Source organism: Equus asinus, chromosome 5, assembly GCF_041296235.1.
Source record: "Equus asinus isolate D_3611 breed Donkey chromosome 5, EquAss-T2T_v2, whole genome shotgun sequence".
Classification (NCBI taxonomy): domain Eukaryota; kingdom Metazoa; phylum Chordata; class Mammalia; order Perissodactyla; family Equidae; genus Equus; species Equus asinus.
Genome location: NC_091794.1, coordinates 11,774,212 through 11,801,388, shown reverse-complemented (window position 1 = coordinate 11,801,388; position 27,177 = coordinate 11,774,212). Strand labels below are relative to the sequence as shown.

Sequence of the window (27,177 nt, the reverse complement as noted above, 5' to 3'; positions counted from 1 at the left end):
AATCCTTATGTTGCTTTTCCTAATTGAATTGGCTATTTCTTGAATAATTCCTTCATTTTTAAAAAATCTTAGTTCTTGGGGCTGGCCCCGTGGCCGAGTGGTTAAGTTCGCGCGCTCCGCTGCAGGCGGCCCAGTGTTTCGTTGGTTCGAGTCCTGGGCGCGGACATGGCACTGCTCATCAGACCACGCTGAGGCAGCGTCCCACATGCCACAACTAGAAGAACCCACACCGAAGAATACACAACTATGTACTGGGGGGCTTTGGGGAGAAAAAGGAAAAAAATAAAATCTTTAAAAAAAAAAAAAAATCTTAGTTCTCTTTCTTCCTTCACCTGAAGCATTTGTATATTTCTATCCTCTAAATCCCTAATTCTGTCCTCCATAATGTCACTCTATTTTTCATGGTTTCTAGATGATTTTTTATCTGATTGTGTTTTTCATCTCCAGAATTTGTTTGTTTGTTTTTAAAAGATTTTATTTTTCTCCTTTTTCTCCCCAAAGCCCCCTGGTACATAGTTGTATATTTCGTTGTGGGTCCTTCTAGTTGTGGCATGTGGGACGCTGCCTCAGCGTGGTCTGATGAGCAGTGCCATGTCCGTGCCCAGGATTCGAACTAACGAAACACTGGGCCGCCTGCAGCGGAGCGTGCGAACTTAACCACTCGGCCACGGGGCCAACCCCTCTTTGTTTGTTTTTTAGCACTTCAATCTCTTTCGTGAAGTATTCCTTCTGCTCATTAATTTTATTCCTGAGCTCACTGAACTGTCTTTCTGAGTTTCTCATAACTCGTTGAGTTTCTTTATGACAACTATCTTGAATTGTCTGTCATTTAGATTGTAAATTTCTGAGACTTCAGGATTGGTTTCTGAAGACTTGGCATCTTCTTGTTTTCTGATCCTGCCCTGTCTGCTAGAAAGTGTGCTCATAGGGCTGCTCTGCATTTGTGTGCTGGCCACAGCTGTTTGGCAGGTTATATAGGCATGTGCAGGTGGGGCCTCTGTGCTCCATTTGTGGGCTGCTCTTTTGTGGCTGGGACCGCTACACTTGGCAGGGGCCTGGCTGTGTTGCTGCACTAGGTGGGAGGGTGCTTTCTTTCAGGCATGAGTCAGCTCTCCATTCGTGGGTGGTTCAGCTGAGCTTCTGTACTTGGTGGGCGGGATGCCTTCACAAGGTCTGAGCTCTTGCTACTTGGTGGGGAATGTTCCCATGGCTGGGGCCACTACAGCATAGTGGGTGCTCCCTCAGGCTGGGCTACCACTCCAAAAGCATTCACATGCAGTCTGGGCTGCCCCAACTCCTTTTACTGTCATGCCGGCCTCTTTGTGAGGACTCATGACCTGGATTGCTGCTGCTGGGGAGGTAAAGGGGCCCGCTCACCTAGCTCCACTGCTTCCCAGGGATCCAGTCTACTCATCTTCAGATGTCTTGCTGCATGGATCTCTCAGGCATCCTGTTGTGCTGTGTAGGGAATCCTGTGTTGGTTAATGAATGTCTGTTTAGTTGTAACTTAGAGGGGAGAGACAAAGGAAACAACTCACTCCACCATAATGCTGATGTCACTCTCCTGTCAGTTTTATAGTAATTCCTTTAGATCTTGTAATCTTTTGTGATGTCTTATTTTTCCAGCAGTTTTTCTATGATGGGCCTGAGTGTGGTGGCAGCAGACTTTTACCCTCCCTGCTTCTCTTCTTCCTTCTCTTTTTCTTCATCCTCTTCCTGCTTTTAAATGTTACTTTGGGTTTGAATAGCTTCTTCAATTTATGCCTGATGCTTTTTGTCAGTTTTGGAAAATTCTTAGTTACTATCTCTTCGAGTAAGACTTCTGGCCATTCTCTCTCTGTTTTCCATTTGGGAAACCAGTTACCTATATATTAAATGCTTTCACTTTTACACTTTTCTGCATTTTTCATGTGTTTTGCTCTCTAAGCTTCAGCTTGGATATTTTCTACTGTGATATCTTCCTATTCACCAATCCTCTCCTCTGCCGTGTTTAATATTCTATTAAACCCATCTTAATACTAGATAAGGTATTAAATTTTTTTTAGTTTTGAATTTAAATTTTATTAAAAAATTCAAATTCACTATCTTTTTATTTATCTTCTTGAATATATTAGTCATAGTTATTTTTAGCTCATAAATCCAATATCTGGAATACCTGCAGGTCTGTTTCTGTTGTTTCTCTTGATTTTCAGTCATTTATTCCTGCTTCTTATGCTTGGTAATTTGTGTATGTGTGTGTGCGGAATTCCAGTTATTGTGCATAAAAAAAATTGAAGATTCTCCAGATTATGGGTATCTTCCTCTAGAGATATTTCATCTTCCAGCAGGCAGGTAGAGCATGAGCAGATCACTTTGACCCAACCAAGTTTGACCTATTTCTGGTTTGTCCTTACCCCTGAGTTTTAGCATTCTCAATGGAATACCTGTCATTTGTGAGCCCTAAACTCCAATTTTGAGACATTTTGATTTATTGTAAGAAATATATACTTGGTCTTCATCCTCATTCCTACCACAACGCTCCTAAAAACCCTCAGAATTTCCTAAGTGATAAGAGCTATAAAGGTGTCACATGTTACTCATAACAAGCCCCTTTCAACCATACCTGAGTTTATGTTAATGAACTAACTTTTGGAAAGAGCCTAAGGATGGGGGCTGGTTGCCAGGAGAACCAGACATGTGATTAGAGATTTGGAAATTTCAGCCCCATTCCCTGACCTCTGGGAAGACAGACAGACTGGAGGTTGAGTTAATCACTAACAGCCAATGATTTAATCAACTGTATCTATGTAATGAAGCCTCCATAAAAATCCCTGAACTATGAGGTTCAGAGAGTTCCTGGGTTGATGTTGGAAGGGTGGCATGCCTTGAGAGGGCAAGGAACCTATCTGTCCCTTCTCACATAGGGTAACTATGCATCTCTTCCATCTGGCTGTTCCTGAGTTCTATGCTTTTTTTAATAAACCAATAACCTAATAAGTAAACTGTTTTCCTGGGTTTTGTGAGCCATTCTAGCATTTGATCAAACCCCAAGACAATAAGAACCTCTTATTTATAGCCTGTTGGTTAGAAGCCCAAGTGACAACCTGGACCTATGATTGACATCTGAAGTGGAAGGGGGGCAATCTTGTGGAATTGAACCCTTAATTTGTGGAATCTGATGTTATCTCTAGATAGGCAGTGTCAGAATTGAGTTAAATTTGTAGGACACCCAGTAGGTGTCCACCGGTGAGTGGAAATTTGCTTGGTGTATGTATGGGGAAAATCCACACACATTTAGGTCGACAGAAGTGAAGTATTCTGAGTAGACAGAAAACAGAAGCATTTTTTCCTTACAAATTTTCTCTCCAGAATCATGGGAATGCCTATACCTCAGTTTAGCTTTTTAGCCTCTTAGAAACTCCTTTTTTTCTTGATTTCTGGATTCTCATCTGGCACATGTACAGCTTAGGAGTTGGCAACTGCTTCAAGGGGGAAATGCATGGAGAATGTCAGTCCCTTCTTCTATGTCCCTCCTACCACTTCTCCATGGTTCTTTGTCTCTAGGACATTGATTTCTTAGGTTCCAGTTCTTAAAAACCCTGAACTCTATTTTATGTTTTGTCTCTCTAATCTAATACTTTCTTGAGCAATATGTAGTTACTTTCTTTTCAGCATCCATGTCCTGAGACTTCAATATGCAAATGCCTTGAGGAGAAAATGCACCCTTGCTTTCTCTCTGAAATCTTGGCTCCTAAACTCCTGGCTATCTTAATTACTGTCCAGTGCCTTCAATTAGCTGTTTTCAAAACAATGTTATCCAGTTTTTATAGTTTTTTGTAACTAAAGTTTTATTGATACCATCTTCTCCATCAAAATCAGAAGCAGAAGATTTTAAATACATTTTTATTCCCTTAAGAACTTTCTAATAATCTTATAAATCCTAAATTTTAAATGCATGAAACTTCAGTCCTGCTTCTCTATGGGTCTTTGTCTGGTACATTGGTACCTTAAGTTCTGGTTGTCTCAGCCCTAAGTTCCATTCTTACCTAATATGTAAAGCTATAACCTTTTAAAAATGATTCCTTCTAATGAAAAACACTTCTAATTTATGTTCTGAGATGTTAAAATATGGGTACATGGCAAAGCCTTACAAGTGAAGCAATAGTTTTAGAAGGAGTCAGTTTCTTTCCTTTCTCAAAATAAGAAGTAGTAACAAAGAAATTCTTTGGCAAGAATGTACAAACAAAACTAAATAATTAAAAAGAAAAATCCAAACTTTGCTTATACCATACTTTAATCTATTTTAAGTCAATTACAGAAGGAAAAAGGCTTAATTATGTCCAAAAGTACCAAAGAAGCTGAGATAAGAAGATAAGAAACTGTTTAGACAAAGACTAAATCTTGTTATTATATATGCTATTAGATTGACTATATTTATAGAACTGGGAAATCAAGTTCTTGCCAATAACCTCCTTACTCTAAGAAAAAAATGAAAAAACATTGTTCCCAAATCAAAGAATTGGTACTGATAGGATTGGAGTTGTAAGGACCACTCTACCAGAGAACGACAATTATACTTCTGCATGTATTGGTTTCATCCCTGTGTTTATGCATTAACAGAAGGACTTTTCTATGACAACTGACAAAAACATTAAAAAACTGTACTGATGCTAAAAATGGGCCTCATTAGAAATTTACATGTAGATCAGGACTAGACAGAGTTAAAGTTCAGTAATAGTATTTATTAGAGCAAGGATTTGAGAATGACCTTTAAAAAATTTTATTACTGTTATGAGGTTTACACGCTGACATTTTGTGTTAAATATAAATTTATTTAAAAACAAGATTACATAGGGGGCCAGCCCAGTGGCATGTTGGTTAAGTTCACGTGCTCTTCTTTAGTGGCCTCAGGTTCACTGGATCCTGGGCGCAGACCCAGCACTGCTCGTCAAACCATGCTGTGGCAGCATCCCACATAAAATAGAGGAAGATTGGCAACAGATGTTAGCTCAGGGTCAGTCTGCCTCACACACACACACAGACACACACACACACACAAACAAGATTATACATACACAAAAGTTAGAATAGAAAATAGGGAATGGAACCATGGGTGATATATTATTTTTTCTCCTATATTTCTGTAGTTTGAAATTTGCTGTAATCAGCATGCATTACTTCCTTAATGAAAAAAATATATACTATTAAAATAAATGTTTTTCAAAATAGTTTTTAATAGAATTTTGTCAAAGCTGTAATATGTTAGTGTGTAGCCTCACCCTGTGGTGGCTGCCCCTTACCATCATAAAGTATGCCTTCAATGAGCTTTAACCATTCAGAACACTAAGTGAGAAGATTTTGTCAGCTTCCTATCTCAAAGCAAGAAATGCAGCCTCACACTAACCCAAACAGTCTAAGCCAGGGAGGATCTCATGGTATAGACTGAGCAGCATTGATGCTGAGATGAATGAAGAGCATCAAGCTTATAATTCCTTTAATGACTTTTTGGCAATTTCATGGGATCTGGTCTATTCCGTCAAGCCTGAGGGGGAAGAGAAGATTGGCAGATATCTACTTGTCAAGCAGTAGCTGGGGAGAAATCTGAGTAAACCGTCAAAATATAGTTTTGAAAACAAGTTTTCATCAATCTTAACAAATTATACTTTGATTTCATTTTCATCCTTTGTCACCATTTTTAGTCTTTCTCTTTTGTTCATGGAAATCCTGAAAAATAAGCCAACCGTTCTGAAAGTCTTATCAACACTTATTTGTCTTATGGGTTGTAAAATTTTACTTCTTGAACCCAACCAAGCCCTCTTTGACAAGTTTTTTGTGTGTGCTCAGGGAAAACTGGCAGACGGAGGAGAAGGCTCACTGGTCGCAAGCTGACGAGGGGTTATTATAACAGTGGCAAGCCCCATCATTTGCACTGTCCGTCAGTGATATCAGTATCCCAGGTATTACTGAAATTTCCAGAAAGCCACCTGTAGACCATGCTTGAAAAGAACTCTCCAAGAAACACTTGTTTTTCAAGCCATTGTCCTTGCCTAGAATGGCTACTCTGCCCTCTTATGTAAGTTCCACTTGGCTCAGAAGGCCCAATTACTCAACAAATATGTACTGAATACCTGCTTTGTAGCAGATAATGTTCTAGGCAATGGATAGACATGGTGAACAAGACAGAAAAGATTTCTGCTCTCATGAATCTTATATTGTGAGGAAAAAAACAAGTATATAACTGAATTTCAGATAACAGGGGGAAACTGGTATCAGGGGAAGAGGTCTAGTTTCATTGTGGTAGTCAAGGAAAGTTACTCTGAGGTCACATTCGAGCAGAGAACTGAAAGAAGACAGAGAGAGTGAAACATGCAGTCTAAGGGAAGAATGTTCCAGGTGGAAAGTACCTAAGGTAGGATCCTCAAATGATTGAACATCAGCACAAGTCAGTTCCAGTCCTCCATTTTCAATGAGAGCTCATTCCCCCAGCTTGCAATGACCAAACTCTTACAATAGCACTGTCTGTATGATTCATTTGGCATTGAATGTATGTTGCTTATACTACTAGTTATCTTTGAGACATTGAGATGCCTGTTCTCCACTTTAGACTCAGCTCCTTCAGGCCAGGGACCTTGTCCTGTGCTTTTGATATACCCCAAACAAAAAACAGTACTCTCATGTAACAAGAATTCAATAACCACTCATGACGATCATGATCTGATGTAATGATCTGTGCTGTTGTCAGGTCTTCAAGGAGCATATCGACTCTTGACTAAAGATAGAGTTGGGCAGAGTGTAGTCAGACGTGCTATTTCCAAAAAAAAAACCTAATATATGTTGGTTTTGAACTTCTGTTTAGGTTTATTTTGTAATGATCTGATATTGTTGTAAATGTGTTCATAATTTATTAAACAATCCACTCAATTGAAATTACAGTTAAAATGCTTTACCTTTAGTTACTGAGGAATGGATTTTGTCATAGCCCCTTAGAATTAAAACTAAGTCTTTCTTGGACTAAAATAACGCAAACTTCATAACTGCAGGTTGTAATTAGCCTTTCCTTTTGTCAAACAATAGTGTTCAAGGGAGAAGTCAAGGCCCATGATACTAGTTTCCTACACCATAGCTACTTTCTTTGAGTTGAGATAGTACACTGACAGAGAAATTATTCACACTGCAGAAGTATGTTATTGTGATATTGGAATCCAAAAGGCAGTTGTCAAGTTTCATGGTTTAAGAAAATGATACAACCCTGGAGACAAGTTCTAAATGCACACCAATATGATGTTAGAAATTGAAAAGGTAAAACATCTGTACTTTGCCTTTTAAAAGTATTGATTAAATACCATCAACCATGAAGTAAAAATACTATAATTTTGGCTTTATTCTAAGTTAGAATACCCTCTGATAAGACTATTCTAAACTTGTTTTACTTATGTATTTACCCAAAGAAAGAACCTGGTGATTTTCAAGTAGTCAGGTTTTGTTTTGTTTGTTAAATGCCATATGGTGTTATGGAGAGAGAACACTGAATTTGATGTCAGAAATCTAGATTAGAATCATGGCCCTACTACCTATTAGTTGTGTGACCCTGGGCAAATCATTCCTCAGTATTCCTGTCCCCCCAATGGAAATGACATCTTTCCTACATACCTTCAAAACTTTCATTCTCCTAGATCACTGTAATTATTCAACCTTGCTAGGCAGTATTAGGGATTATTAAAGTTCATGTTGTTCAAATGGGTCAATCAAATGTTAGCGGGGTGTGGTATTTTATGCAATAAATTTACTGCTTAACATTCTGAGGCTATATGAAACCGGAAGTAGGACTAATGGTTGTATTCTCTCCTTTTCTTTTGTAGAGAATTTTTTTTTATTGAGGTAGAACATACTATATTAGTTTCAGGGGTACAACACAAAAATTTGATATTTGTCTATATTGTGAAATGATCACCACAGTAAGTCTAGTTAACATCCATCACCATACGCAGCTACAACTTTTTTTTCTTGTGATGAGAACTTTTAAGATCTATTCTCAGGGGTTGGCCCTGTGGCCAAGTAGTTAAGTTTGCATGCTCTGCTTCGGTGGCCCAGGGTTTTGCCGTTCAGATCCTGGGCATGGACATGGCACCACTCATTGGGCCATGCTGAGGCGGCGTCCCACATAGCACAGCCAGAAGGACCTACAACTGGAATATATAACTATGTAACTGGAGGACTTTGGGAAGAAGAAGAAGAAAATGATTGGTAACAGATGTTAGCTCAGGTGCCAATCTTTAAAAAAAAGGATCTACTCTTAGCAACTTTCAAATATGCAATACAGTATTATTAACCATAGTCTCACACTATACATTATATCCCCATGACATTTATTTTATGACTGGAAATTTGTATCTTTTGACCCCTTTCACCCATTTTGACCACCCCAAACCCTCTGCCTCTGGCAAACACCAATAATCTCTTCTTTGTATCTGTGAGCTTGTTTTTTTTTTTTCAGATTCCACATATAAGTGAGATCATACAGTATTTGTCTTTCTCTGCCTGACTTACTTTGCTTAACATAATGTCCTCAGGTTCCATCCATCTTGTCACAAATGGCAAGATGTCACTTGAGTGAATAATATTCCATTGTATAAATACACATATACCACATTTCTTTTATCCATTCATCTGTCGGTGGACACTTAAGAGTGTTTCCATGTCTTGGCTATTGTAAATAATGCTACAATGAACATGAAAGTGCATATATCTTTTTGAATTAAGTGTTTTCATTTTCTCTGAAGAAATATCCAGGAGTGGAATTACCGGATCATATAGTAGCTCTATTTTTAATTTTTTGAGGAACTTCCATATTGTTTTCCATACTGGCTACACCAATCTACATTCCCACCAACAGTACATGAGGGTTCCCTTTTCTCCACATCCATGCCAACATTTATTTCTTGGTTTTTTTTTTTTTAAAGATTGGCACCTGAGCTAACAACTGTTGCCAATCTTCTTCTTTTCTTTTTCTTCTTCTCCCCAAAGCCCCCCAGATATAGTTGTATATTCTAGTTGTGAGTGCCTCTGGTTGTGCTATGTGGGACGCCACCTCAGCATGGCCTGATGAGTGGTGCCATGCCCACGCCCAGGATCCAAACCGGCGAAACTCCAGGCTGCCAAAGCGGAGCATGCAAACTTAAGCACTCAGCCATTGGGCCGGCCCCCTATTTCTTGTCTTTTTGATGATAGCCATTTTGACAGGTGTGAGGTGATATCTCATTGTGGTTTTGATTAGCATTTCCCTGATGATTAGTGATGCTGAGCATCTTTTCATGTACCTGTTGGCCACCTGGATGTCCTCTTTGGAAAAATGTCTATTCAGATCCCCTGCCCATTTTTTAATTGGATCGTTTGGGTTTTTTTGCTATTGCACTGTATGAGTTCTTTATATATTTTTGATTTAGCCCCTTATCAGATATATGATTTGCAAATATTTCCTTCATTCAGTAGGTTGCTATTTAATTTTTTTGATGGTGGCCTTTGCTGTGCAGAAGCTTTTTAGTTTGATGTAGTCTCATTTGTTTATTTTTACTTTTGTTGCCTTTGCTTTTGGTGTCAGATCCAAAAATTCATTGCCAAGACTGATGTCAAGGAGCTTACTGCCTGTTTTCTTCTAGGAGTTTTATGGTCTCAAGTCTGACATTCAAGTCTTTAATACATTTTAGTTAATTTTTCTGTATGGTTTAAGATAGTAGTAGTTTTTTGTGAAAGAAAAACTACTTATTTAAAAAACAAAAACAAAAACAACGTGGGCTCTGGGAACAGAGAATTAATCCATTTGGGCCTTCAGTATCCTGGTGGTGATTCTGTCCTCCTCAGCAAGGTGGAAATGACTCTTACACCTGGCTGCATCCCATCCACAGCATTCAGCATGGCTTGTGAGACGGTTTCCAACAGGTGTGCATGATGGGCTCCCAGAGAGACTCACACATCCCACACATTTGTTCAGCACTGGTGCTGCTGACCACAAAGTCGTCAGTCACCATAGGGCAGCTGATGAGGTCTAGAGAGCAAACGAAGGGCGTAAAGGTCTTCAGGTCCAGCCAAGCAATGACTGGCTCAGTGTAGCAGGGGCCAAACTGTTTCTTGTACAAGAGGTTGGCCATCACGCTCATGAGGGTGTAAGGCTTGATCTGCGAACCTTCATTCAGCTCACACAGGTTCAGCTGGAACTTGAGGTGCTGAGCAGTGGTCTGGAAGTTGGTGGCGAGCCCAGTCAGGCTGATGTCCAGCCATTCGCCCATGGGAAAGATCTTCTGCAAGTCTGTGGTCAACATCTAGGCCTTGAAGTAAGACTATTGGTTATATTCTCTCCGCCTTCATTTAATAAAGGTAGTTGAAGAATAAGAAACCTTTAAGAATTTTATCATCACTGAGTAAATTCAAACAGGTCAAATGACTAATGGAAGGTTTGCTCCTTTGGGAATGAAGACAAATGTTCATTTAAGAATAACTCTGTCAGGCAAGTAGTCTTTTCCTCATTTTACAAAAGGGGATTTGGTTGAGAAAAGTTAAGTAATTTTTTTCATGATCACACAACATGTCAGAGACGGAATTCAAAAATCCAAACCTTGATCTGCCTGAGAAAGCCACTTTCTACACCACCAATGTTTTTCAAACTTTAGCATGCTTCAGAACATCGAGGGTGCTTATTCCAAATGCAGACTCCCACATGGCCTCTTAGAATAAACATTTTTATAAATACGTTGTGTAAATGTGATGTGGCCCAGGAGCCATACTTAATAACAAGAGCCCATGACTTCTGAAAACTGCCTACTAAAGAAAATCAGAAACTGTCTATCTTTACGATAAATTAGTATTCATTTGTTACCTTTTCTGGCTGTTAACCAGGTAGTCCCCAGCTACTGAAGCCCTAGAATTCTTACCTCAGAGGCTATGTGATCAGGTACTCCAGGAGCATTTTATAGCAGGATTTCCTTTTTTTTTTTTTAAGATTTTATTTTTTTCCTTTTTCTCCCCAAAGCTCCCCGGTACATAGTTGTATACTCTTCATTGTGGGTCCTTCCAGTTGTGGCATATGGGACGCCGCCCCAGCGTGGTTCCACGAGCAGTGCCATGTCCGCGCCCAGGACTCAAACCAACGAAACACTGTGCTGCCTGCAGGGGAGCACGGGAACCCAACCACTTGGCCATGGGCCCAGCCCCTCCAGGAGCATTTTATAAGTACAGAGGATTTTTGCTAAATTTGGATCTGATGAGAAAATAAGCCTACTTTCCCTGAATTAACCATAAGAGATAATTCATCATCCAGACTGAGACACTGTTGAGAGTGAAAGAGGCTATTAATAATTATGTCAAGACAAGAAGCATTAATTGGAACCATCCAAAGTGTAAACCAAGACATATGAGGGAAAAGTCAGTCAAACTTTTCTCACCATGTCCTACCACTAGAATGTATTTTTATACATTCAATACCATGTTCCTAGTCCAAAACAATCAGTAGCTTTTTACCATCTGTTTCATTTTCTTATTTTGAAGAATAAAAAAACTACTTTTCTTGTGTGCACAAAGTCAATCTAAAATGCGGATGCAGCTGTGAAGTACTGGAAAAGAACCCCAGCTAAGGGACAGAAGATCTGCATTCAAATCTCAGAATGCCATTTTGTAGCTATGACCTCAAATTATTTTCCTCTTACTTGAGCCACAGTTTCATCATCTGTAATAAGGAGGATAATATCCACTTCAGAGTTATTAGTGGGTCAGATGAGGTAACAAACACATTTGAAGGTCCCACAAAAGCTGGAATATGTTATAGACATGGACAATAAATATAAAAGAAAACACTACAAGACATCCTCTGACAGCAGCTGCAGTGGTATTATTAGATGTTTAGAGATTGTTTTTGATGTAAATATTGCCACTTCCCTCACTGGATTTCTGGGCAAGTGGTGTTCTGGATCCCTCAGCAACCAGAGGCATGACAGTGATCATTGTTTATGGTAGAAAGACCCCTACAATTGTCTTTATTGTTAAATTAAATGTCAAAAAGAAAAAAACAATCTCATTACCTTCAGCATCTGCAGAATTGGACAAGGCTTTCAAGAGCGTGGTCATACTATACTCTCACTATATATCACTACCCTGTTAAGTCCTCTGGCCCCATCCTTGGAACCAAGAATGTCAGGCCACTACCAATACGGTTTTGCAGCATGAGTTTCTGGAGGAAGCATGTGACTGAACGTCAGGACCCTCAAGTATTAGGACTGGCTCAGCCACTTTTTAGCCACATGATCTTAGGCAAGATGTACTTATAAAAATGAGGGGACAGACTAGAGGATCATTAAGGACGCAGAAGCTCTGACATTCTATGATGCCAAGACATCCTTAGCATTTTACAAGTCTGGATGACTGCCTTCTTCTTGGATATTTTCCTAGACTTTCTCGTAACCAAAAAAAATGTAAGCACAATTAAACAAATAGATGTTTGAAGGGATTTAAAGTAGTTTCAGGATACATTTAAACAAATATACACAGATAAAATAGGTGTTCAATTAAGAAACATTTATTCATTCCCACATGAAAGTGAAATTGCAGCTGTAAACACAAACTAAGAAACATTTGTTTTACAAGGCAATTTGCTATATGGACTTGACCACGACCTTGAGGTGTTAGACAAGATGATGATTAAAGGCTCTGTAAGTTCTGAATTTTACAGTTCTGAGGCATTCTTGGCATTTTACATGTCTAGATGACTGCCTTCATTTGTGGCTATTTTTCTTCACATTTTCCAGTATATTCTCATTACAGAAGAAAAAATTTAGCATAGAATTACAGAAATAGTGGTTTTAAATAGAGATTTAAAGTAACTTCAAGATACATTTACACTGAAATATACAGATAAAATAGTTGCTGAGTCAGGAAACACTTATTCACAGTCTCAATTTCATTAATTTATCGAAAAGAATATGAACCAAGTAACATCTAGCTTACAAAATAACTGAATGCTTTTAATCTTATAACTAGAGACATGTACAACACTTCAGCATTTACACAATACTATTTTCAAAATAGGTTTTTGACCTCTAAGAATAAAAGCTCTCAGTGACAAGCTTTAGATATGCAATGTAGCCCAGTGGGTATTAACTTTGTCATAACACACAACTACACACGGTCCCCCACACTCCCCAGCATGAGAAAGTGAAATTAGAAAGTTTTAAGGCAGAGAAAAAATCCCTCGAAAGTGTAAATGATTAAGGTCCAAAGGCATGTTTACAAATGAATACACGATCTCAATTATTCAAGTGAGCAAGTGACTTAATTTGCACATTAACTCCTTTTCTTACTACTTCCTGATTTCTGATTCTGGAAATATTTATGCTGCACCTACTGTGCAATACAATAGGAACACCAAGAAGGATCAGACACGGTCCGGTCCCAGTGCTGTGCCGGTAAATGTTAAACAACCAGTTCTTAAGGGGAAGAGAAACCCTTACAGCATTTACTAATTTCTATGGTGTAAATACTCCCACTATGGCCAATTTCAAGCTACCGACAATTTGAGTAACTGGCTCACAAAATTCCCAAAACTTTAACAGTCATCTCTCACAAGCCATTATAAGCCAGCTCCAAGACAACACAGCATGGTCCCCACCCTCAAGTAGCTTATAATCTCTTCATGGGTACATATTTCAGAGGACAGAAAAGAATGAGGACGATAAAGATAAAATTTAAGTAATTCAATTATAATTTTGGTAAGCAATTTTAAAAGTTAAAAGGAACACTAAACGCTGTGGAATTTTCCTACTTCTCTTGTTTCTGGTTCTACTCTTCCTCTTAAATTTATTTCAGGAAATTAAAATGTAGTGTATTTGGGGGAAAGTAAGGAATGAATGGAATAAGAAGGAAAAAAGACAAGAAAAGACATCCTAAGACATAGGCTAACAGTTATTATGTTTACATTGGAAGAAAATGCCTACTAAGACAAGGGCAAATATAATGTAACTTTTAAAATTCCATCTTCTTGAAGCCCTTTCAGTTCAGTCCATAGTCCTGAAGATTTGTCCTGTCCTCTTTGGCTGCAGCTTTGATGAGATTAGCTAGCTTCTTTTGCACAATACTGAAGAGCATATTGCTTCACACCACTCACACTATCAGCTCATAATAAAAGATAAAACTAAATTCTAGAGTCTGAAAACTGAGCTTCCTTTGCGTAGTTCCCCCCATGTGTCAGATCTTGGGCAAGTGCCGGTTGGGGTGACCAGGAAATTCTTCCGGTAGCAAAACGTGGAGTCTGCAGGTTGGGCAGGTCCCCTGCTGCATCAGCCAAGGCCTAATGCACTAGGAGCAACAAGATTCCCGTCAGTCTCTCAGACTGACCATCGCAGAGGCAGCTGCTCCTCTGATATCAGAGCTGCAGACCAGCACGTCTTCTGGGGGCTCGCAAGGCCTCCTCTGCGGGATGGCCAAACCGACTGTGTAATCCCGGCACCTTCGCTGTGGTTTGCTGAGCAATACGGCTGGTAACAGAACACCTTTCAGCCAGTTTATTCTCTTTGGATCCTTCCCCTAATCCCAATTTTCAGGATGACTAGCAGTTTTCCTAACAAGGAGGTTGAGGAGACCCGTTCTATTTTTTCCTCTGGTTGCTTTTATTACATATCATTCTCAATCATATTCCAGAAAAAGTCATAACTAAACATAGAAAAGTCACCATTACCTTGTATATCAAGTGCTTATAGTGTTCTGAAATTAAAAGCCCTAGATGATAGATATACTTTTAAGATTGCTATTTCTTTGGTGACATTGATACTACTCTGTCTATGAACTATCTGTTAAGTCATTGCTTGAATACTGACTCTCCAAAAACAAATCATTTTTACCTGTATGAATAATGGAGGGCCAGGTCAGATGACAGAGGGTTAAGAATAGGCATAGAATTAAGAGGATTAAGAATATGAAGCCTACTAACTCTAACCCTAAAAAGTAACCTGAATGAATTACCTGCTTTCTATTCAATGAGCAATTGAAGGAATAAAATAAGTTTTGTGAAGAATTTATTTTCTAAGTGGATAGGACTTTCAGACTTCAAATGGGAAAGTAAGGTGGCTAAGCATCTTTCCTGGAGATCTTTTGGGATTAGCCATTCTATGTCTATCTCTTCATATCAGAGCAGATGCAAAATATAACTCTGTACCAGGTATCACATATCTTTGAAATGATTTACAGATATGGCTTGAATGAGCTGACTATTGTTCACTTCCCTAAGAAGCCTTTCTTGTGCAAGATTATCTTTTCCTGTGTCAAATTACATCTTTGCAACAGAAGACTTGGATCATAAATTGTATACCAATAGCACTTGCATAGCAGCAACACCAGGAGTTAATCTATACAAATACCAAGAATCAACAAAAGATATGCCAGCCTCACATTTTTCTAACATCAAAACTCAAGTCTGAGCATCTTCAAAAGCAAATACAGGAGCCTGGACAGACTGTTAAGGTAAGTTTTATGCCTCATAACGGTAGGGGGCCATCATTAAGTGAGGACAAAGGACATTATATGTTATTTATAGCACATCAAGGTGAAGTGCCACTGTTGCTAAACTGCCACTGAACTGCCATGTCAATCAACATTCCTCCTAATTCTATTCAAGGGAACTGCCTATTCTGTACCATTTAAATCTCATCATTGTCCCCTTTTCCTGTAAGGTGTATGGAGATCTGAGAAAGCATAGTGTAATCTGTGGCTAGGTATGGGGAAACAGGTATAAACATTTCTGTGTGGTACCCAAAAGCAAAGAGTTATATTCAGCAGAATTCATGACACAGCAGTGCACGATGATGTACATACATGATTTCAAGTGAGGTAGTACGAATCTCGCTCAGGTGATTAATAGTAAATTATTAATAAGAGAAGTTTAATGGGTTACCTGAGAGTGGAATTTGTGAGCACAAGGCAAAACTGAGAGGTTTTCTGGAGAGAGATTCTCATGACAGATCACACAAGGCTCCTCCTCCTCTTCCTCACCATCCTAGGGAAAATATATATGAGGTTAGATTCAGCTCATTTCTTTCTCCCAAATTTAAGTGTATTTAGAATCAACAGCCTAAGTCTTACCAAATTATTGGCTCCTTCCCACGTGGCAGGACCTTGTGAATTGAGGGGCCTCCAGGCTGGTTTTGGGGGCTGGGCAGCATTAGACTGCAGTGGAGTATGGCTGGGTGAAACACAGTTACCATTTGGCACTGATTTTCCTTGATTCTGAAAGTCAAAATATTATATTTATTTTTTTAGAATTGCTCTAAAACAGGAAGAACTAATAGAATAGCACAGAATGAGGTACAATGAGAATTAGAAAAAGGGTAAAGGTCAGTCAGATTCATGAGAAATCTTGAAACAATATGTTGGCAATATTACTTATATACTTGGAGCCAAGTAAAGACAAAAACAACTCTATATGCTCTTTTAATTAAAATAAGTCTTTGCAGAAAATTAGCAAAATGTCTCCCTTTACAAAGTAACCTATAATAAATTTCAAGAGGGTCACTTTTATTCTAGAATTATCAGGTGGTACTTTCAAAAAGATCTCCTGTGCCATTTGTCAAGTTGAAGTTGAATTGTTTACTGTTAATAGACAATTTAATATGATTATAGGTTATTGATTTTCTGAAAATGTTACGGAGATAATTAAGACAGCTAACTATTAGAGATAAGGGCAGAGAGATAATAGGTTTTTTTGCTTTTTCTTTTTTTTACCTGTGATCTCTTGGGGTCAATAAATTGAGAAATCTTGTAAACAATTTCATCAAATGTCATTCCAGATAGGGACTTCCCATGAGCATCCTTTAATTTCCGTAAGAAATCTGTAAGCTCCTTTCTGGAAGAGATCAAGAAAAGAGCAGTGGTGATTTTCCCTACTGCCTTGAGGGATTGAAAATCCCATCATATGATTGACATGTAGCATACAGATGTGACCCTTTAGATTGTTGATGTAAAAAAGGGATCACAAGTCCATCTGTGTTTATCTTAAACCAAAATGAAAACTCCTAATGTGTTCATTAATGATAGTTAATGTGTTCATAAGTGATAGGTTTAATATTTACTTTCTCTCTAAAAAGAGACTTCAACTATTTTTGAAAGCTCACTGTATGAAAATTGAGTTTATCATCTACTTATTTGTTTACTGAGGTCTTTATATCGTATCTCTCATGCTCTCTTACTCAGGACTAAAATATTCCTTTTTAAGTACGTTACTATCAGTGTCTCTCTCCCCTATCAGTGTCAATCAACAGTTTTACTTTTGTAAAACTCATAAACAGAAAACAAAGATTAAATAGAACAGGAAAGCAAAGACTAAAAGACATGTTAATTATGTGATAAAGAAACCTAGGAATATTTTCTTGTTTTTTTGTAAGGAATATTCTTGCTGAGCTGACAACTGTGCCAATCTTCCTCTATTTTATGTGGGATGCTGCCACAGTGTGGCTTGACAAGCAGTGCTAGGTCCTCACCCAGGATCCAAACTGGCGAACCCTGGGCCGCCGAAGTGGAGCGCACAAATTTAACCAGCATGCCACGGGGCTGGCCCCAAGAAACCTAGGAATATTTTAATCAATATGTTCCTCTTCAATTCCCATGGTCCACTGACCTAAAGCCTGCATATACAGTTTTGATAGGATAAGGCAGTATGAAATATTTTTCTTTCCCAAATGAAGTGTTATGTCATCAGCCTTACAAAACTACCTGTGTTTTACTATTTATTCATTTTATACATATATAACAACTGTATTACACTTCTATTTTCATTATCTATTCACTATTATACTTATAGAACCATAATCTAATCCTGAAGCATAACAGTATGTACATTAAATAAAATTGTTGGTCTCCAAATGAAAATACTGGTGAAAACTAGGATTATTTCCTTGGATATAAGAGTAAAGATAAAAGAAACTTCATTTCTGGAAGAGTAGAGTTAAATATCTTTCTGCTAAAGTCAGAATTGTGAAAAGCACAGTAGAATCATGATTTCTTGCATTTACTGTGTTCCCCAACAAAGAAGCTATAAAGACCCTCAATAAAATTAAGGAAACAGGAAAGTAAAACTTGATGATGTTTGGGCTTATACAGCAAACAATCAACTTAAAATCGACTTTGGAAATAGGTTATTAAGATAATTATTGCAGCTGGTGGCATTTAAATTGGATAGGTTTACAACTAATTGTACTTTGAGTAAATGAGCAAACCTAAATTTAAAAATTTTTTCTCTCATGACTTAAGACTTATAACAGTAGTGAAGAAGTTTAGCACTTATATTAAATGCTATCCCTTCTTGGTAAATTTAATTTTCCTTACCAAGGCATGGTAAGGAGATATCTATACTCTTTTTGTGTGTATTATGTTTCTCTATCTGTACTCATCACTAAATAAAAGCTAAGGTACCTGGTCTGTTGTGGAAAGGCAGTTTTCAGCCTGTCTGTGATCCTCTCCCAATTCATCACAGGGGCATCACTTCCCAGACCTGCGCTGGGAGGCACAGCCTCTCCCACAGGTGCCGGCACAGTCCAGGCTATACCAGTCATCTGTAAGGAGCACAGAATTATAACTTGTCAGCTTCAATTATTAGGAAGTAACATTCCATGCCAACATGACATTTCCACACCTCCAAAACTGGGCAGAATAAAGAAGAGGAATACTGACATATAGGTTCCCTTTTCAGAGTTTTCCTCCTTAACTAGCACAACAATATTTCTAATTGTTTACAATTACCCTTATTTTAAAATGGGACATGCTAGTCTCAGTAATTACAAACATGTACAGAAATACATATAGGGTGTTTACTGCTATATTTTATAACAGTGAAAAACTGAAAACAATCTAAAGTCTGTTAATAGGGAAATGAGTAAATAAATTATGGCATATCTAATTAAGTCCTTAAAAACAGATCTATTTGTATGAGCATAAGAGATGTCCATGAAACACGTTTCATTAAAAAAAGTCTGTGGCATAGTATCTATGGTATGACTCATGTTAAAATGTTTAAAAATTTGTATGCATAGAGTTATAAAACAACTTGTAAACAGTAATTATTTCCTAGGGTTCAATTGCAGGACAATTTTACTTTTTACTTTGTATATTTCTTTATTATATATTCTGTATATACTTTGTATATTTCTGTATTATTTGCTTTTTATAATTAACTTATACCACTTTTATAATTAGAAAAATAATAAAGTTGAATTTTCAAACAACTAAATAAAGATGACGATACTACTAGAATGTCTGCCCAATGTCTCATGAATGTTATAAACAAAGGTGGTATGGAAGTTGTAGTGACACCTCTGGGACGTGAAACCATCAAAGTTTTCCCTATATTTTATGGTAGTTTCTTCTTGGAACTATTAAGATTCTAATTAATATCAATAAGTAAATATTTTTGGAGTGCTAATATGATTAGTAGGATAATTATAAACATGGCATCTTTTACTTTTATTTAAGGCTCTACAGGTTATTTTCAAAGATAAAGTTATTACTCATGAAAAATTAGTAACTACTAATAGCCACTGGAATAACTCATACAAAGCCTAGTAAGTCTGAGAAGGAGCAAAATACTGCGCAGAAATCTGGGTTTGCCTCAGTATCAAGCTTTCTCCTAGGAATCAGAAAGTAATCTTATTAGAAGGTTGAGGTACTTTAATGTTTTCAAGAAATTTTTCTCATAGTTCCTTTTAACATGGTATGGGAGCAAACCAGATAAGTAACACTGTGATATCACGGTAGTAAGCTGTGGTATTTAGTTAACATGTTCAGGCCTATCCACAGATTTGTTTGCAGAAAGGCAGCCTCTACCAACATAAGCAGAGTCCACTTGACTATATATTTCAGAGAGAGACTGTAGGCAATATGTAGGTACAAAAACAAATGAAACAATTGACTAAAATGTACTTATGGCAAAGTTCAGATTAGATATATTTAACAAGATTTAATAGACTATAATTAGACGTCAATTATATTTAACATAAATCTTCTGGGAGAAGATTTTTCTTTTAATAAAAAAAGTTTACCTTAGCCAAGATTACAACTAATAATTGTAGTCATGTTAAATTTCTCTATTGCTTCTTCAGGCTTGTATAAGGCTCACGAGGCTATCTGTAGCTAAGAAGATTTATAACTTTACAGTATAATATGGTCCAAGGTGATGCTATTTATACTGTTTATAGATTCAGTTGAAACATTGTCCAACTACACATACACATATATGTGTGTGTGTGCATGCATACGTGTGTAAATAAAATTTTTCTTTAGCTTTGTGACATAGTTTGTTGTGACTTGGCTTCTTTGCTTTTCAATTTGCCAAACAACCATGTTTGGATATAAATTACCTATTAAAATATCAATCTACCCTGCATTGTTGCCTGTTACAGAAGCAAAACTGTAACTGTGAGCCTTCTATACCACAAAAATGTATTTATCTTTGTATCCAAAAACTAAGCTAATATTAGTTAATGAAATAAATATGCAATGCCCTTAACACAGTGCCTCACATGGAACTATTCATTCAATTGTCATTCAGTTACCAACATCATCACCAATATCACCACTATCATCATCATTTATCAAATTAATGAACAAAGAGAAGACTTTCATCCAAGAGGATCACTGTAGTGATAAAGAACTAGTTAGTGTCTATTCCACCAGGAAGGGCTCTATACCAGAGGGGCTCTAGGTTGGCCAGGTGCAGAGATGACTCCAGGGCAAACAGCAGGCATTTGAGGAACAGTGAGTATGGGTCTAAAGAAAGATTCTTTCACAAGGGGTCTTCCCAAGAACTGCTGCATCTAAAATAGAAAAGGTAAAAAATAAAAACAAAACCCCCCAAATTTATATATTCATATAGGCAATGATCTGAACTCACACAGTGATGTTTGGGGGAAAACAGTGATTGGAAATTTAGATACAAAGCACATTAGAAACAATGTGGTCATAACATTAGTTAAATACATGAATATTTGGAAAAGCAAACGGCACTGAAATATGCTAAAGAGCACTGAGAGAGAAGAGAATTCGTTTCTAGTCCCACTTTCTCTCCCCCTAGCCTGGTAACCTTGGACACCAAGTTACTAATCTATAAAATAAGAGGGTTGGGTTAAGATCTTTAAGATTCCCTTCCAACTTCAATAACATAGGACTATGCAACAGAGCCTCCTCAATGAGTACTGTCCATGTTGATGAACAATATTGATACTCAGAAATGCCACTACAGAACCAAAGTTTCTATAGAAAATATTACTTTTGCTATTATGTATTAGACAGACCTGGCACCACCTGATGGAATTCCAACTTTATTTTTAGCTCCAAGCAGAGTAGAAAGCTGATATGGGGTGGGCTTGGGGGATAAACTCTCCTACAGTGACTTGTAGACATGTTTGTGGGTGTCATTGCACTTCCCAGGGGCTGTGGAAAGCTAGCCCTTCTTAGCTTCTACCAGTGGGATGGATACCATCTACCAATTTTGGCTGGACTACAGAAAATGACAGATTTATTGAGCATCTACCAGGTAACCAGGTCTAGCACTGGTATAAAGCAGGAGTTCAACTATTTGGTGAATTAAAAAAAATGAACATCAACATAGCTCTTAAATAATGATTCTAAAACAGCACATGAAAGGTTAATGGGGAAATTTATAATGGACAGGTCAAGTTGACAATATTTAACATCACTACAGGAGAGACATTGTGCGCCTTCTGATGTGTACAAAGATAGTCACCTATAAAGTACTCTGAACAAAAATATTGACCCTGATTCTAACCAACACTCTAGATCTAATGACCAGTTTACAAGAAATAGTAGAACATGTACAATGACATTATAAGGATGCAATCAGTTAAATCAATAATGTGAGAAACTGAATAGGATAAGTGATCTAGTTTTTTAACAAATAAATGACATCAGTAAAGTGGAGGGGGTAAGGCAGCTGTTACGGATTTAAAGAACAATCAGCCAAATGCAAAATATAAACCTTGTTTGGGTTTTTAAAAAAAATAATGGTTTTTAAAGTAAGTGTAATTATAACTAAATTGGAAATTCAGTTGAGCTAGGTAGGAATAAGACATTTTTGAAAAACTGGGGAAATATAAATTTTAACTGGATATTAGACATTAGAAATTACTTATAATTTTCTTGAGTAGGAAAAGGGTATTGTGATTATATCCAATAATAAAAGTCCTCATCCTTTAGGGATATATACTAAAGTATAAACGGATGAGATTATATATAAGGGTTTATTTAAAATATTCTAGTAAGGAGAAAGAAGGTGATGACATGAAACAAGACTGATAAAATGCTGATAATGTTGACTGAGTTGGCAGAGGTTTATAATACTATTCTATTATTATGTATGTTTCAGAATTTTCATAATGTAAAGTTTTTAAAGAATGAATGAATGGTGGGTACTGAGTTAATAGTCCTGCTCTCTTTGAGGACAACTATTACCTAACACTTCTTTGAGGATTAGATAGCCAGGGTACAAAAATCAAGATATAATGAAACACATAAAAATACTAGGTTAAACTTGGAAGAGTACTCATCATTCCAGACTTCTTAGGTTAGACTATTATACATGTAAAGCCTAGTGACCATTCCTTAGCATATCAGAATCTCACAGATAGACGGACTTTAGTGACCAGATCATCTAGTACAATTTCCTCATTTATAGATGGGAAAACTAAAGTCCAGGACAGCTGATTTTCCCAACACCAACATAGTTCTTCAGAGTTAGGACCTAAACCCAGATCTCTAAGTGTATTTCCATTGTATAATACCATCTCAATTTACAGCAAATATCATTGTCACATTTCTAGCATTTGTGCTCTTAAACTGTTCTACTAATGCTCAACGGTCACTGATGCTTGCACTTCCCAACTGTCAGCTTTGATCAAGCAGAGCAGTGACTCTGGTTAGGAAGCACAAATGGTACACATGTACCTCTCGAACAGTAGCAGAAAGATGCTTATGAATTCCACAGAGCCTGACTGCTAGTGAGTTTCTGCTCTTGACTAAACCCGGGTAAGCCACATCAGACTTAAGAAAGTCTCTGAAGGGATGAAGATCTAGAGGTCAAGGTGTGACTATATTTGTCAGTTATAAAGTATTTCTTTTATCAGACAGCTTATGCTGGTCTGGCTCCAGGAAACTCCAAAGAACAATTCTGTATCTAGTTTCTGGAGCCATTTTATACTTATAGTCATGGGAGAGTTAAACTACAACCTATAGGCAGTAGTTTGAATATGGGAAGAAGACACAGGGTTTCTAGAAATCCTACCAAGAATATGTGTTACTTCCTGTGGGACTACATGGAATCTTTGGCATTTCTCTGTCATCTACATAACCCATTCCTTATTAGGGTAGTTGGGTATGATACTGTCCTAAACCTAGAATAATACTGTCCATAATACAGATGATATAGCAGGAAGGGACATAATTACAAACAGTATGCACAACATGTGCCTATTCCATTTTGAACACACATTAAACATAACTGCATATTCAGTGTTTTATAGCCCTCACCATTTTAACAAGACGAAGATGGCAATTTTTCAAAATGTCTTATTTCTTACCAGTATCTCAGGACTGGGTGGTGGTGGAGGAAGCTGGATTGGAGGCAAGGTACTCAAGGCGAACCCTTGCTTCACTTTGTTAATTTGTTCATTGTACTGTGTCTAGTAGAAGAAGAGAAACAATATTTTAGAGCAAAATCAACTTCAAAGAAATATCATATAGGAATGCTTGATGTGGTTTTGAATAATACAACATAGAATAGTGATTCCTAACCTATTATGTCAGAAACAGTATAAAAACAATTCTAGAGACTACTATCCCCAAATGTAAATAGTTGTATTTTTAGAAGTACTTGTTGATTGATAAGATAGAGACACATAATTCACAGATCCTTGTGATAATTCCTCAGCATTGCCATGATTTTCAGCCCCCAAAGAGGAACCACTGATATAAAGCAAATAGAGTCTAAAGATTCAAGAAGCTGTAAGTAATATATTGACTGATAAATATGGGGAAGTATGTGTAACAAAGAGCTAACTACTTGCAAATGTTCGTTTTAAAAACTGGAGGGGAAATTTTAGGGAATACTTATTAAATTACCACATTTTGTTCATCTCAAAAGTTATACCTCTAGCTTTCTCTAGTTCCATATCTATCTTTGTTTTACTCTCTTCGATTCTGCCAAAAGACGCCAATCCCTGAAGTTTAACAACATGCTTTCAACAATTTTTCGCACAGTCCCCATTTGGCTTTACTATATTATTTTGTAAACAACCCACAAGAGCTGGAAAAGAAAGTCTGAAGAAACAAAATATTTATAAACTTCCACACAGAGGACATGCATTTGGAAGAAAATAAGGAAGAGAACAAGGGGCAACTCCTTTGAGGCCAGAACTTTGATAAACCCAATAGAAATACTAAGCATCCCTAAAGACTGAGTAAGAAAGAGTCCGAGAGAGAAACAAGCAAACAAGAACCAAGGAAAAAGCTCAACGAGTAGTTAGTGCTTTGAGATAGCTCTTCACAACTGAATGTCATTGTCTTGCTGGCAGTGTTGTGAAATCATAAAACAATCAATACCATATATTAACTTTAAGATATAAATACAAAAAGATCCTAAAGCCAAATGATTAAATTAATAAATATTCAGTGGGTTACCTTTTTAGATTACCTTTAGCACAGTCCTAATTCTATGAAATCAATAATTAAGAACTTATTTTGCATTATGGAATAATTATATAAAAAGTTAAGACTGAAAACTAATATAGGTCCACTTGACTTCCCTTTTATCTTCTTATTTTTATTTTTTTTGCTGAGGAATATTTGCCCTAAGCTAACATCTGTTGCCAAGTCTTCGTCTATTTTGTGTGTGAACCACTATCACAGCATGGCCATTGACAGACGAGTGGTGTAAGTCTGTGCCTGGGAATTGAACCTGGGCCGCCAAAGTGGAGCATGCCAAACTTAACCACTAGGCCACCAGGGCTGACCCATGACTTTCCTTTTAACTCTCTAAACACATAATTACTCAGACCAAGTTAAGACATTTATTTATGATTGGAGCAGAGTTAGCTTTGGAATTCTAGGAAAATTAGTGTGAGGCACAATTTTTCAGTTTACCGTGTACTGTAATGAGGACCTAAAAAAGCACATGAATGAGTCCAGGATGCTATCTACAACCAATTTCATGGAAGTAATCAATCTCAAACCTCAAAAAGGCATAACCTTTAATAACTGAAATGAAAAAAAGTTCTTCCTTAAATTTGTCTAGTAATTGTTTTTAATGTTAGATGTTTTCTTTAAGTGTATACCACCTACATTCAGTCAATTCACTCTAAACAAACTTCACAACTTACCCTGAGGAATGCAATCTTGTTTCTAACATCCGTCACAATCGCATTCCAACTATCTACTGCAGCCTTTAATTGAAGTGATTCTAAGTTGCTAGTGTAGAAAAGGAGACACAAGAGACAGTTCTTTTTATATACCACTTAGGTTTCCAAAAATTTCCATTATGTTCTCCAGCATATATATAACTAACATAAAACAACAACAAAATTACCTCCATCACCAATAATTACCTTAAATGGGCACAAAGTTGTATGGAAAGGCTTGTTATTAAGAATAACAAAGGCTAGGAATATGTAAGATTTCGTTTCTCAAGAGCAAATATAACCTCTGCTTCAAGAACACCGAGTTTTTTTCCTATCTTGGCAATATTTTTAGGACATATTATAAAAAATTTGCATATGAATCCCTCCATTGAAGTAGGGAGGCAGAGAAAGCCAAACAGGAAAATTGCCCTAGCCATCCGATGCAAGAGCCTTCTCAAAGATGTTGACTCATCTTGGAAGCACGTTTTGGACTATCTTCACATTATCCCTGACCTCCCAGGGCCACAGTTGGCTTATCAGGCTCTTTTGCAAATTAGAAAGATATTCCCTAGGGGAAGGCAAATCAGAAAGAAGTACCTCTTCTACAGGGATAAATTAGATTGCTGCCTCTATGCAATACATAAATTGCACAAACACAGCAGCTCTGCCACACACACCCATCAAATGACTGAAGTAGGAACAACTTGGAGGTGTTTAGGGTCTGCCATCTCTAAAAGAGAGATTTTATGTGTCCTTTCAAAAGGCTCTATTTGTTATAACATTCCCACCCCAGTATCACCGAGCACATCTTTAAAAGAGCAGAACAAGTTATCATTGAGATCATCTCATAAAAACCTGGATAATATTCTAATTCATAGAGCGCCCTTTCTCCCTCTAGCAAGCAAAGATAGACTGATCACTTACAACAGTGCTTCCTCAACCTGAATGCACATCAGTATATCCTGGGAATCTTGCTAAACATTAGAGACTCTGATTCTTTAGAATTGAAGAATAATGATGATCATTAAAATGGTAATCACTAAAAAATAATGATGCCTTGGTCCCATAGATTCTTATTTAATTAATTAAGTTTGAACATATACCCCATAAAATGATAAATTTAAGCAGAAGCTCATGCAATCTGTCCAATATTTGAAAAGCACTCGTTTACAGCACAGGACTGCCTTTAACATATGATTTTAGGTGTTAATACTGATTTTCCTCTCAATGTACTTCAAAGGTATTTAAAACCAAGCATTAAAAGAGAAAACAATTAGAAAAAAGTTTTCCACTTAGAATCCACCCTGTTTTGTAAATATCTGGTCTTCATGTCTCTGACTGAGACTTGATCTATTTCGCTGTGGAGGAAAGGAAAAATCTGTCAGCAGCCATTACTGCACTCAGGAGACTTCTCAGGGCTCTAGCAGAAGCAACAAAGTAAACCATCAAAGTGACTAAATGACTTCTGAGGTTTAAAAAAACAAGGACTACAAAGACTTATTCACTCCAAGGACTCTGATGTAATGTATATAAAACACATCACAGATCATGTTCAACCTTGGAGCCATTTGCAAGTATCTCTGAGATGGAGACACATTAAGGAGGAGGGCAAGGTTACCTTGCCGCCATGTGAGTCACCCTGGCAAGCTGGCTGAGGCACTCCTTCTCAGTCTGCTCTAGGTGAAGCAAACCAAAATCTCTACGACACTGTAAGAAATACACCTACAGATTTTTGAGAGAAAGGGAAAGAAGTTGAAGGTATTCTTAC

General features: G+C 37.3%; 1 protein-coding gene and 1 pseudogene across 19 annotated transcripts in view; both read right to left on the bottom strand.

Moving 5' to 3' along the window:
- The window catches only part of DZIP3 (DAZ interacting zinc finger protein 3), a 151,706-nt gene that overhangs the window by 37,052 nt on the left and 87,477 nt on the right, over window positions 1–27,177 (bottom strand). For 13 of the 19 annotated variants that reach the window (XM_070508745.1, XM_070508752.1, XM_070508758.1 and 10 more), the window contains 9 exons: window positions 27,028–27,131; window positions 25,392–25,479; window positions 23,595–23,696; window positions 20,691–20,816; window positions 18,421–18,560; window positions 16,735–16,855; window positions 16,096–16,239; window positions 15,908–16,009; window positions 12,526–14,495 (listed from right to left, as the gene is read on the bottom strand). In XM_070508745.1, coding sequence (XP_070364846.1) covers window positions 14,346–14,495; window positions 15,908–16,009; window positions 16,096–16,239; window positions 16,735–16,855; window positions 18,421–18,560; window positions 20,691–20,816; window positions 23,595–23,696; window positions 25,392–25,479; window positions 27,028–27,131 — 1,077 coding nt within the window. In that variant the 3' untranslated portion in view covers window positions 12,526–14,345. Of the gene's footprint in view, window positions 1–4,258; window positions 4,938–12,525; window positions 14,496–15,907; window positions 16,010–16,095; window positions 16,240–16,734; window positions 16,856–18,420; window positions 18,561–20,690; window positions 20,817–23,594; window positions 23,697–25,391; window positions 25,480–27,027; window positions 27,132–27,177 lie in introns of those variants that run through there. The other 6 variants (XM_070508760.1, XM_044771635.2, XM_070508754.1 and 3 more) reach the window with 3 other exon arrangements.
- LOC106842175 (proteasome subunit beta type-3 pseudogene) lies at window positions 9,650–10,436 on the bottom strand (annotated as a pseudogene).